We start from the raw sequence: 13,457 nt of genomic DNA, 5'->3' as shown, positions 1-13,457 counted from the left end.
TTTAGGTCTGGTCGGAGGTATTAGTTTCGCGAGAAAGTACGATATACAGTTAGGTTAGTTAGCTCATTGAGTTATTGGACACGGATGAAAATTTATGTTTTCCACTGGACAGCTGTCTGGTCATAGGTGCAGGTGATTAATATTTTGCACCTTTTTACGCGTGAATAAGGTGTCGCCGTGCCCGATTCTGGCGTGTCTACAGATTAAAATCCCATTATGCAAATTGCCCGTAATACTTCGTTTGCATTCGGCCACCTGACCGAGAACTTCTCCATATATTACTGTCAGATAGAAGTATCAATGACGTAATGAGCATGACATTCATCAATATTGCCACTGATTACTCCATGGCTACGATATAAACGCGTTGAAATCGTTAAAACCGTTTTATCTATTTTGCAACAGATTCAACGTTATAATAGCCTACGCGGATCAACGAATAAATCATTCCGTTGAATAATCTACGATACATCCTCTATGTATTTTAATTCCAATTTACCATTTCCGATCCATGCCTGTGTAGGATTTAAATTGCCAATTTCTCTAATCCATCATCGATATCGCGTTAAAACGATGAGCGCTCGTTAATCATCGAGATGCAACATCAAAGCTGGAAAAAGATGAAATAACGCGATTTTAATCAACGTTGTCGAAGTGGGCCGAACGACATGGAGAATTCAAACTCGCGCATCGTTCCCACGGTTCGTAAGTCGAGAACGTTTAGCGACATCCTACATTTAAGTGTTCCGGCATCGTTGAAAGACTCGTTGTATGGAAACGGTGACCTTTCCACCTGAACCTGACTCTCTTTGATATTACGTAATATCCCACGATCCGTAAATAACACTCCATTGACTAGCGTAACGCGATGATGAGCGTGTGGAGAACACCCTATCCGGAGTCCCGAAGGATTTACTACTGCTGCAACTGCAGAACGCAACAATCCCATTTGCACGGTCCGTGGTTCGAACATGCTTATTCATAGATAGAAGGCTTAGCTATCCACGGAAAGCAGAACGATATATTACGCTGAAAATTCTAAACTATTATTTCATTCGCGCGATTTTACGCTATCGCCCCGTTATAAATTGCGATTGCGACGTAATCCGACTATTTGCGATGTTCATTCGTTAACGAATATGTGGGCGAAGTGAAATTGACGTTGATCGGTTTCAACTCGTTTAATAACTGTTCCGTTATGATTTTATTGCTATTTATTAAACCGAACAGCTTGTTTCCTGGTCAAGTATATCCAGTTTTTGTTCAATGTTACGCCCAGGTAATCGAATCTCGGAATTTTATAACACGTTGCACGTTTGAATTTTCGAGAACGGTGATTCATAGCGTCGATTCGTCAGCAGAGGGGCAGAAAATAACGAAGTTACCATCGATCGTTTCCAGTTCCTATGAGAATTCTAATTTTCGTCCCGCGATTGTTGAATATCTTCTTTTTCGTCTGTTTTCCATAACGAATACGTTTATTCTCAACGAGAATGAATTTGCGATTACAACGATACGACGTGTTCGTCAAGCGACAAATTCGCCATCGTAGGAGACGTTACGGTCCGCAAAAGTGCCACGAGAACGCAACTTCTCGTGTAAATTCAATTTTCACTCAGCCAGCCGGCTAGAGTATCTTTTAAACGGTCATTATGCAAATCTAATTGAAAATTCGATGCGCGAAGGCGACCTCGACGAAGGCTCCTCTCCGCTCATCGCCGAACATAAATAACCGATGCGAAACACGCGAGTGAGAGTCGATGATAAAGTGAAACCACTTTGTAAGATGCACTTCGTCGAGATAACAGGAACGCAAGGAACGTGTACCCGCCTAGATATATGCTGATTCAATTATTTCTGTCGTGCTGCGAGCCACCCAGGTAGACGGGGCCATTTTACCTCATTCTTTCATCGTTCATTTGACGCTTGTATCGCAAATGAGCATCGTCTTCTCGTTACATATCTGTTTAATAATTCTGAACGATTTGTTTTTTCTTTTTTTAATGATTATCGAATTTAAGGAACGAAATATATTTGAAGATGAAATGGAAGTACAAACGTGGTGTACGTGTTTAGAGTTTTGGTAGAATATTTAAGTAAATTTGAAAGTATTTGTTTCGTTAATGAGCAAGCGTACAAGAACTTTTGAGAAAAACGAAAAGGTCAAGGGTTTTGTTAGTTTAAAGCAAAGTGCGGAGAGAGATTTAAGAGATTAAATACATGTAGCACAGTTTTATTAAAATTTTTAAGAGTAATGCGAATTTCTCGTTACAAAGCAATGTAAAGTTTGCTTTCGTAAAGCAGGTTAACTAAATGTAAATCTGCAATGATCATTTGAATGATTTTTAATTGTATACTCGAAATAATATCGAATATTTTGATGGAAATATTTTCTGCTGACTAAGTATATTTGTAATTCGCCCGATTCTAATTCTAATTCTAATGAAAATACGAATTTATGCTTATCGAAGCAGTTAATATATATTTAGAATACCGTGTACGCATCTCTATTGCTGCTTAATCGCATTATTCGTGTCAGTTAAAAGCGGATAGCCCCAGTAGCATCGTTATATAAAACAAAGTGTTAAGAGGGCATTACATTTCGATGAGTCAATATTATTTTGCCGATATAGACCATCCATGACGTGAAATTGACGATCGCGTAATTCAGTATAGGCAAGGTCTTGCCGGTGACCTTACCGAAGCCCCATCCCAGCGTCGTTCTATTCAAATCAGATAGAACCTCCTTTCATCCACTCACGTTAGACAGGCTGATTAAGTCTTCCTCGGTGCTATTTTCGTACACTCTTGATTAAAAAACAGGAAATTCACGTGCATGATCCGTGAGAAGCCTTCGGCGATATTGCAATAAAGCTCGACTCATTCGCTTCGAACAAAGATTCTAATCAACACCTTCGGAATCTAATTACATAATTCGGTCTCGAGATGAAGCGACAACCAGGCTCGTTTGCGGATGAACGTCGTTTTCGTTGTAAAACTGTCGACACGACGGCGTCCGATGATCGATTACGGGCGTCTCCGCCGATGTGTTGCGCATTTTTTCGTCAAAATTGCTTTCAGGAATGTTGGGACGGTATCAAAGGACGTGTGTTTGACGGTTCTAATTGAAAACGATTGAAAATTAATTTTTTGCTTTCAATTATTAACGTTAGGTCATAGACAAGACGAAAATCGAAGACGAAAGTCACGGTAAAAACGCAATTTACTGCTTATTTTCGTGTATATCTATTTTTGAATCACTTCAATGGTACACGTTTAAAATTGTACTGAAAAATAACAAAAAAAGAACGACTGGACCGAATAACTTAAAAACTATACTATACCATTATTGTATCGATACAATCGCGGAAAATGCTTCTACAGCGGCACAAAAACCAACTCTGTCTAGTTTAACCCTCGGAAACATAATCCCAATTAAACTCTGTAAAATAAGGGCGAATAATTATGAAACAAGTACACCGATTTCAAATTCCTCGACGTTTGGCATTAGTCCAGACCTACGACAATAACCTTACTTTCGTCAGTTAATTTAAAAGAAAAGTATCTTCATAACCAGGATCCACGCAAGATCTGCAGCGCCTCGTAACTCTGCGCTGGGTGCATCTGCACCGTCGAATGGAACGCTTTAAATTCGTGTTATCGTTCTATTTTTGTAGCAGCCCCTATATACGTCCACTCTGCGGATGGCGCTATTGTCTACCCTCAGACACAGGTTCTATTTATAATTTCATCTCCGTCGATTGGGAACGTGGTTAAGGAGTCTCGGCTACCACAGGAATCCCCCGAAAATCAGCAAAGGTGGAATCAGTCGAGTGACGCTACCAGGTAATGCAACAGGGCATTGAATCATTAAATTTGGCACAGTTACGGTTCATTCTGAAACGAACGACGCGACGCACGCGATACGTTCGCTCATTCTGAAACCGACGGCCATTGTGCCGCTCAAATTGGTACATCTCTGATTAGAAACTTGCGCGTCCGTTTCATCGTTGTACCTGGACTCTGTGGGTGGTAACTCACGTGCGACAAGACAACGGGCCAGGCGAACACGATTTAAAGGAAACTTTTACGTGTAAAGCAAATCCGATTAGTCGAAGAAGGCTGTTGCCCACTTTGTGATGTTGGCATTTTTCAAGCAGCAGGTCCATTTAAGCGCCTCTTTAATTCTGGATAACGAATTTTTCGCAAACTATACATTCTGTTCCTCTGGCGTTTGACAGAATCGAGGATTATCTTTAATTTTTAATTTCATTTTTAGTTGGAGAAATATTTCAAAGTGGATTTAGTTTAATAATTCGGCTGAAGGATTACAAAAATGATTTTTGGTATTTCATTCGCTTTAGTGCCGATGCTTAAATCCAGGTTCTTGAGTTCCAGAATTTGTCCCAGTTATTCTAAGTTTCAAGTTAATCTCAAACTCTAATATTTCAATTTTTCATTCGTTTTTTTCTACATATCACGTGCCATCAGTAACCCACGACACGTAACAAAAGCAAACCTTCGTTGAACTGACAGTGATATTTTTTGCCGTCTTGCTAATTGTAAGATAAAACCAGAAGAAGATGAATGAATCAAAATATGAAGAATCCAATACAACTCGTCCTACTCTTTAACGATACAATCACTGAAATAGTGAAAATTACTAATACGTAATTCTTCACAGAAACTTACCCGTCTACAACGATGCAATTCTAGAAAATTCAATGATTTTTCGCGAAATATATGTTTTTCCCCCTGGTATTATTATATTCTTTCGTGCATCTTCCATTTTTATTTCGTTTATAGAAATTTTACGTTTTATTTATTTATTATTTCATCGATCATTCTAAGCCGTTAAATTCTTTTTCGTTAGAATTTGAACTCCTACAGTACCTTGCAATGTAGCAAAGTATTCAGCTGGAATTTCTCTCTCGGAGATGCTTTCGTAACGCGAACGCTACATTATGTACTTAGATCACATAAGGACCGTTTCTATACCGTAGAGCGAAGAGCGACCTAGAATGGTCAGTCAACGAACGGTTGCGCAAGATGCAAATCATATCGTGGGATATGAGGGATATCCTAAGCCGTCGAAACGCACCGAACGCTTATTGATCTTCTCCTCTGCGAGAGGAGCGAAGAGAGACCATGAGATCCGAAACGACGCTCGCGGTCGTCGTGGATCTTGGATACAATGGTGACCCCGGCGAAGGTTTCTGTCAAACGACCTCGACACTCGAAACTGTGCCGAGGACATCAGGAAGAAGCAGTAAGACTAACAGTCGCGCCCCTGCTTGAGTCCTTTGATGTGAGTCAAATCGGACGCACTGTGGTTACCTCTACGTTGCCTGACGAAATTTTAATTAAAAAGGATGTCGGTGAAAAAGAAGTTCGAAATAGATAATTCCTTTTCCAATTGTAAACGTAGATTTTGTACCGACTTTCGATTCGACAAATCTTTTGTCTTGAAGATGAAAGTGGCGTATAACGGCGAGTATACGTCTAGAAAAAGTCCTTCATTAATTTAGTGTAATTATTACTAGGAATAAAAATTCGATATATTTGTATTTATAATGCTGCAAAGTATAAGAGTATTTTTGGATTCTACACGAAAAATTGCTATAGAAAAAACGGAAATAGAAATAAAATTGTTGATTGTCTTCCCTATTAGTTCTCTTTTTATATAATTATTATTGTATACTGATACATGCAGATAGATATCTATTGGAATATTAATTGGCAAAGTTCTTGAAAACGGACAGTTGCTTTTCTTTAGCTATAAACAAAAGATTTATGCGAATTTCAATTTATATAAATTTTCTGTTTTGAGAATAGCTATCGAAGGATTTTTCTTCGGGTAATAAAAGTGTATATCTTATGTGCGTATAGATGCAAGATAATTATTTTAAAATTAACAACGAAGATTTTATGACATTAACCGCGATTCGGATGATTTTTAGATCAATGCGTGTCTAGACAAAATTCCGCACTGATATGTAAAACGCAATTTGAGATATACCTTAGTAGAAGCTTACCTTCCCGCAAACTTGATTAACTTGTTTCTGACCTACTTCGCATTTGTTCTTTCGCAAGAAATGGAGTGCGCCTTTGTCTTCCTGTCAAACTCGACGCGAAACTTCTCGGCCCATTAAAAATTACGACTTAAAACCTCGTTGGCAGAAGAAGCCGACATACTAGTTGAATCAAAAACCAGTCTCGTTTTAATTTCCACAAAAATCCGCGACTCAGCCTACACCAGACCAAAGCAACTTTCTACGGCTGCCTTCCACCAGAATATTTTCAAATCTTTTTCCAACTCAACGTTCCACCAATTTAATTTACCTCGTTGATTCGAATCGCTCGAAACGAATGATCTTCGCAAATTTCTTTTCAACGTCGAACCAATTCCATGAAACCTTTAACAATCGTTAGCCCTCGAGATGTTAAAGAAGAAATACACGGTGTCCATTTGACAAAATGACTTTATGGCAAACAAACCCAGGATTACGTATCGTACATGCACACGTGGTTTTTCGAGTTGAAACATCGGTAGGCGAGGAGCAACCGCGATTAATGCGAGAACGGGCACGGTCGGACAAAAGCGAGAGTCGTCGGTGTTAAACAATCGGAGAAAATGGAATGGTCGCGTTTCAATGGCTTCTCTGGCTGTTGGTCACCGGCGTGGCGACCTTGTTTGGATATTTCCCGTATATTTTGCCGCTTCTGGTCACTTTATAATGAATTTGCTGGCTCTGGATTGTAAATGTGGAACTGGTCACGTGCGGCCCGTCACCGGTACATAGCCGTTTCACTTTCGTTCTGATACCCGTGTGCCTGTGCTGCTTCCGTTGCAATATCGAATTTTCTGGTCTCTGTCGTTGTTTCGTCAGTGTCGCCGTGGACGAGCCTTTCGAACTGGTCAATGGTAGAAGGTTGCGTTTCTTCAGCAATCTCAACGGCGATACGGCTAGGATCGTCTTGGCGACGCTTCGTCGACAACGCCAGAGAAGTAGAGCTGTGGCGAACCATGCGAACCAGGGGCCGGCTCTTGGTCCCGGGGCTGGCTCCCTCGACCAGAGAAATAACATCTGAGAATAGTGGATATATTATTCTATTAGCCGAGTGGAACAAAAGATGCAAAAAAGGTACAAATATTTATGAAAATTGGAGAGTTCAGTTAGAATTGATAATGTAAGTGTTTATTTGCGATTAATAAACCGCGGATGTTTATGTGAATTCACATTTTTACGAACACGACTAAAGAAATAAAACCTAAATAGAGATTCGTTTCGTCGTTTAAATATTCTAACGGCTATGTATTTTACTTTCGATATTTTATATGCTCTTCCATATTATGTACATTGTGTATTTTTGCGCATTCAAATTTCAGCTTGCTTTATAAATGGATGAGCAGCAGCAGTTTAAAAAACAATTAACAAAAAAACGTACAAAAAAACGTTAATGCCATAAAAATATATAAAAGGTCTTAAAACACGTCTCGAATTTTTCATCGGTAATTCTTGTTCCAACTATAGCAAACAAGAAAGGAAATACATATAGTTTGCACCTATAATTTTTAGCGTTCCAATCTACATATTCATTCGAAAAGATGGAAATTTTTATTCGACGCAATCGTTATCGGTCTCAGTGGATCAACTTCGTTAACTCTATCAACGTTTTCCAATTTTCTGAAACCAGGCGTGGTGGTAGATAGAAAATCCGTAGCGAAGGTGTCGAATTACCGATAGACCTGGAGCTGGTGTTCTCCGTGACGAAAGATCATTTGCCAATTAAGAAGCAGGATTCGGGACGAGCGCGTGGGCGTGCACGGCGTTAATTGAAGTCGCGGGTTTATTCGAACGATAACGAAGCGAGCGGAGCCGGCCAGCCGTTCCGTATGCTATGGGAAACATTTTTGTCGTTGACGGTTCGCAATTTTTCATTAATCAAATCGCCGGTGCGACAGCAGGCTGCAGAGCAATTAGCGAATAAATTGCAGTCACCAAAAGGGAGGAGCACGAAACGTTTTTGCTTCCCTAGTGACGTTTTTGCATCGAGTTAGCCAGGATAGCGTACGATATTTCAATGAATTTCAATCAATTCGTTCTCGTTGCTTTCAACACCGTCATTTTCATGGAAGAAGGAAAGAAAGGAGATTGATCAGTGTCTGATCGTTAATTGGAAATTTGACGCGCGTGTTCCTTGTTAATTTAAAACATTTTTCTTTTATGCAACGATCTAAAAAAGGTACCCACCAATTTATAAAATTTGCTTAAACACGAGATAATTAAAAACAATTATAACACATTGCGATCAAGTACCCTTTGAACCTGACGCGCATATACCCTTCAATTGACCGCATAAATTAAGACGAAAGGGACAAAGGTTAACACACTCTGCATTCTCTTTACTTTGGTCATTCTCACATTCTCTGGACTGCAACCTCCCAACTGAGAAAAACGTCCAAAGGTGAGTCAGGATAGGAGCAGCAGAGGGTTAAGAGAGAGGAGAGAAGGGAAGAACGCTAGTGGAAAAGATCGATTCCGTGACCGTCGTGCTTTTTCAAGGCTGTCCAGCGCTAAATCCACGATAATTCGTTTAGGTAGACCGGTATAGATCGCGGTAGTAGGCCGCGTTCAGACTTTTATGGCTCCCCGAACGGCGTGAGCATCGTCATCCTCGTAGAGTTTTCCTACATTTGCCCTGCGTTCCTTTCCTCTCTGAACACATACATGTACTGAACACATACACACGGCTGACCCATTTGGCAAAGACTACCGCCACGGAGAATTCCGCATTAGCCAGCCGGCGCGTGTTTTTACCGTTAAAACTGACCTTATAGATCCAGTCGCTGGCGCGCTGCCTGAAACTTAGGGGTCGATCGACTGGCCGAAACATAGAATGGCCGTGAACGGAGACTTACTCTGAACGGTAGTTGAACCTGCTACAGAAAGACGGTGTTTGCGTTAGAAAGATTAAATACAACTGAATGTAACGTATACGTAAACTGCCGTACGTGCTTGAAAGACATATATGTAGGTACCATGGCTCACGGAAGAGATTGAACGTTTGTCGTAAAAATCTTTTATGTTTATATACAAATTCCGTTGTGTGCGTTACACGAATGAAAAACATTTAAAACTCTCGTTAAGTACTTTACTCTGTGCGCGATATATACTTCTATTAAATATCCATAAATATTGCCAAGTTGATTCACTCGCACTTGACAGATACCGCAATTGATCACGACCATTATAGAAGTTCTTCTTCGTTACTGTAAGTTTGCATTTTGCTTGCCATGAAACTTACGAATCTCTGTTAATTTCTAACAAAAGAGTTCGACATAGTTCAGGACGAAGAACCGTTGATTAATCTATAGGAAGACGACGCCGATATCTGTTCCAAGAACGGCTTTATAAAGTGCAAACAAGCCATCTGATCAAAGAAAAACTACAATTGTAGCCGCAACAAGTATCGGTCCTTAAAAAAACCTCCGAAACAAACACGCAGACGGTAATATACAACGGAAAAACTAGATCGATTTGCTGACCTGCAAAAACTCAATTCCGAGCGGGAAAAACAGACCGGAAGAAACTCTGTTCCACGGTCGAGCGACACAAACGGAATACGCGATGAAAAAGGTAATTTATCGAAGCAAATGAACGCGTTGCGTGCGGGCTGCGAGAAATGAATCTAAATATCTTTGAAGGAAGATCTAAGAGACCAGCTGAAATTTTAGAAATCATAATTACACAGAAAAAAAAGTACGCTTCTCCGTTTTGATCGATAGCGATCTACGTACTCATGATCGATATTTTAACAAACTTCACTTATACATCTGTGTAACAGCTTCTCAACTTTATCTCCCGAAATAAACACAAAAAGTATGCTTTATGGTTTGGATTGGACTTTTATATTTTACTCAGAACGATGACCTTGACAACATACACAAAGGTCAATGAAATCAGCGGTCAGTGTACCCTTTTTCTAACTTGCATTTAACGTTCGATCGTCGATGTATTATCACTAGGAAACACGTTTCACGTGTCTGACCAGTCAAAAGCTGAAAGTGGCCTACCATTTACGACAAGAAAGTTGTCAGACGTTAAAAATTAATAACGCGAACTGATTAACTGCGACTAGGAATTCTTCACTGTTGTAGTCAACTAGATAAGAACAAAGAGCCGACGTTGCAAAAGAAAAAGGAGGAACGTTAATGGCCTTCCCAACGAGGAGAACTTGACAAATGGTGGTCGACGGCGATGAAAGAACGGCTGCGTTTCGTTTCGTGGCCGCGTAACGAGTTCGGTCTTTCAGAACGGGAAAAGGGCCGACCATAAAGAACCGAGGCGATGCGGAGGACAGCTTGAATCGGGCAGCTTTTGTGACTACCTACTACCTACGCGAGCCTAAGATATATCGCGTGTCTGGAACAGTCGAGGGGAGCCAACGTGGAAATGGCGAGAGAGGGAAAATTTGCAAAACGCAACAACGTCCGCAGCCAGGATATAAATTAACATACAGCAGAACGAAAGATAAGGGACCTGAACGTTGTGGATGACAGGTTGAATCAGAAGCACGGGGATGTCGATGCTTAAAATATATTATGCTCGGCTGGAACTGAAACTCGATGAAATAGGGGCAGTGGGAAATAAATGTTATTCGATTATTGTGTAAATGTAAGACCGAGTGTATTATAAAGTATCGAATACGAGTAGTAAGCTGATATACATATACAAGATAAATGAAGTTGGTGCTCTTGCAATTGTCAGTGCGAGTTAACCAGTCCATGAGATTCGACTTTTCGCAATCATTACATTTTCTATACTAAGTAGTACCGAAAAAATGTAAGGATATCAGAAAAAATACTCAGAGTCTAAATATATAATGTACATCATTGTTTATAATACGAGTGTCAAAATTAATCAAAATAGTGATCAAAAAAACGCTACGCATACGGACTATAAAATAATTAATTTTGCTACCTCAAATTAATGAAATTATCATTAAAATATAAGCGAATAAGCGAATCGTTAATTGGCCGACGTTTCAAACGAAATATCGATTCTTAGAGATTTTTTTTTTTTTTTAATAATTTAGTAGTAATTGCGCAGAGTTACTTAAGTGTCTTAATATTTATGAACAGGAATGTGCCTACGTTTAATGTAAGTAAGATTAAATTGAATGAAAATGGTGAAAAGGGAAACCGAGAGAAGAACGTTCGAGGCCCAAGAGTGAATTAATATGTATAACGTTATAAAATTACAGATATGAAGGATAAGAAGGAACATTAAATTCAGACTGTGATCATTAATTTGTTAAATGTACCGTGGTTAATTGAAAATGAACGTGAATGGGAGAGCAAGAAGAAAAATTCATGGATTAACAAAATGAGAGTTCAGGAGACAAAGAATGCGGAGGACAAGTACAAGATAGCGTACTGTGTTCAGTTCTGTGTTCAACCATGTGTAAAATATGTAGCGATTAACTGGAAACGACTGCATATGGAACGAAAGCAACGAGAAGGAGAATTCGCGTGCATTAATCTGTGTATGCGTAATTGAGTGAGTAAAATTGAAGCGTGAGAGCTGGAAAACATCTGTGACTTTTCTGATCGCCAGTTCCTTAAAAGTTAAATGTTTTGTACGCACATACATATATCAATGTCTGCTTCGTTCTTGGCTGTATGAATGTCAATTCCATTATATAAAAATATATTCTTCCCAGAAGCTGTTCGAGCGCTTTTTTCGAACTGTTATTAGCGCTTTTCGTTATTTCAAGAAATTTTAACACAGATTTCCTCTCTCGTGGTATTAAAAATACGACACAAGAGTGATTGAAAATTTACTCTAAAGTGAAAAACAACCATTTGGAAACAACCGCGCGACCATTAAAAAAAATACAAATAAGAACCTGAAGACTTTTTGCAAGCGCAGTAGCAGAAACTCCACTATTCCTTCCGCTTTAATTGGAAGCATCAGCCTCGAACATGAAACTCGAGAGGCCATAAACCACAAAGTCGAAAACAAGCATCCCTAGTAAATTCAATTTCTCCAGAGCTCGTAAAAACTTCTGATCCTAAACCTGCCATCTTCTTCTTTCAAGAACTCCACGCTGTCCCACAAAGAACAATCGTCAACGACATCTGTCCTAGAGTCAGAATCGAACAGAAGGGAAAAGAAAGAAAGAAAGAAAGAGAGAGTGAGAGAGAGAGAGAGAGAAGGTGACTGCAATAGATAGCCAAAGGTGGACATCTTCTGTCCTCCCCTCTGAGGGTGGAAGATTTGATATCGGTTCTGAGGGGAAAGCTGAAAAAAAGGGGAGGTCAAGTAGCAACCGGAGAGATACATTTGAGATAACAGCGACGCGGCGGGCCGATGTCAAGGCGACCGTGACACGGTGAGACACGTCTCGATAAGGACGCGGAGAAAAATACAACGCGGCTGGTAAATTGCGAAGCGAAACGTCTCGAGGCTTCCTTGATCGGCTGATATATCGCGACGACGCGACGCGCGGAACGACGTGACTTGGACGCGAAACGCGGCGATCCTTTCCAAGTCTCTTCGAGAGGAACACCTTAAATGGTGCACCGTGAACACGCCTCTTTGGTCCCTTGGTTCGTTTCCATGCAGAATACCGATTAATCGGCAATAAATAACATGCATAAACGGTGTTATCTTATTAAGATACATCAACGTCCAGTGTTTCCATTATCGTGTCGGCTTTTAACGTTCCGACTCGCTAGAATGGAGAAACCAGGCGCTCTGCTCGAGTACCAAGGAAGCCAGTTTCGTGTTTTATTACACTACACGTACACCACTTACGGTATCGTGACACACGATTCCGTGGCTTTGATAATGCGAACAGGGTTACTGAGATTACTTCTATGTACTTAGGTGATGTTTATGTTGAACCGAGTGGATTGAGAGCTCCCAAATGCACGTATGTGATATCAAAAGGGTGATTGTAACGTGAATGCTGATGGAAGTAAAGTAAGAAGATGAAACGGAGTACCTGACGTTTCTCGTGAAATATTTGGTTTATCAGCGAATTGAAAAGATCGATGGTATTTAAACGTTTGTTAAGACGTTCAACCAAAGAAATCAGAAGAAGGGTTGATTTAAGTTCGTATGATTAAAGATTCATTTTCAATGCGTCAAAACGTGTAGATACGCGGTTTTACTCAGCAAATGTCTAGAAATTATATATATATATATGTGATTATTTTTAATGGTTACACGGTTATTTGTAATACAGTAGCTGCTACAAAAGGTATCTACTCTTCCTTTATTTGCATAAACGTTTTACTTCCAACAACTAAATAAGGTAAAATATGACGGAGTAAGAACAGTGGTTCAGAAATGTATGATATTTTCTACAATTAAATGAAATGGGTATTGTTGCACAGTGAGCAACCAAGCAGTCATATAGAACGTTGTTTTCGATATTCATTCCTG

At 39.8% G+C, this 13,457-nt stretch overlaps 1 protein-coding gene across 5 annotated transcripts in view; it reads right to left on the bottom strand.

The window, feature by feature from the left end:
* Positions 1–5,595: 5,595 nt before the first annotated feature.
* The window catches only part of LOC122568226, a 52,919-nt gene continuing 45,057 nt past the window's right edge, over positions 5,596–13,457 (bottom strand). For 2 of the 5 annotated variants that reach the window (XM_043727735.1, XM_043727734.1), the window contains exons 2-3: positions 8,836–8,944; positions 5,598–7,088 (exon numbers count right to left, since the gene is read on the bottom strand). In XM_043727735.1, coding sequence (XP_043583670.1) covers positions 6,651–7,088; positions 8,836–8,898 — 501 coding nt within the window. In that variant the 5' untranslated portion in view covers positions 8,899–8,944 and the 3' untranslated portion in view covers positions 5,598–6,650. Of the gene's footprint in view, positions 7,089–8,835; positions 8,945–13,457 lie in introns of all 5 variants that reach the window. The other 3 variants (XM_043727737.1, XM_043727738.1, XM_043727736.1) reach the window with 2 other exon arrangements.

The sequence above is a fragment of the Bombus pyrosoma genome, linkage group LG6 (assembly GCF_014825855.1).
Source record: "Bombus pyrosoma isolate SC7728 linkage group LG6, ASM1482585v1, whole genome shotgun sequence".
Classification (NCBI taxonomy): domain Eukaryota; kingdom Metazoa; phylum Arthropoda; class Insecta; order Hymenoptera; family Apidae; genus Bombus; species Bombus pyrosoma.
This window is presented reverse-complemented; position numbering and strand designations above follow the sequence as displayed.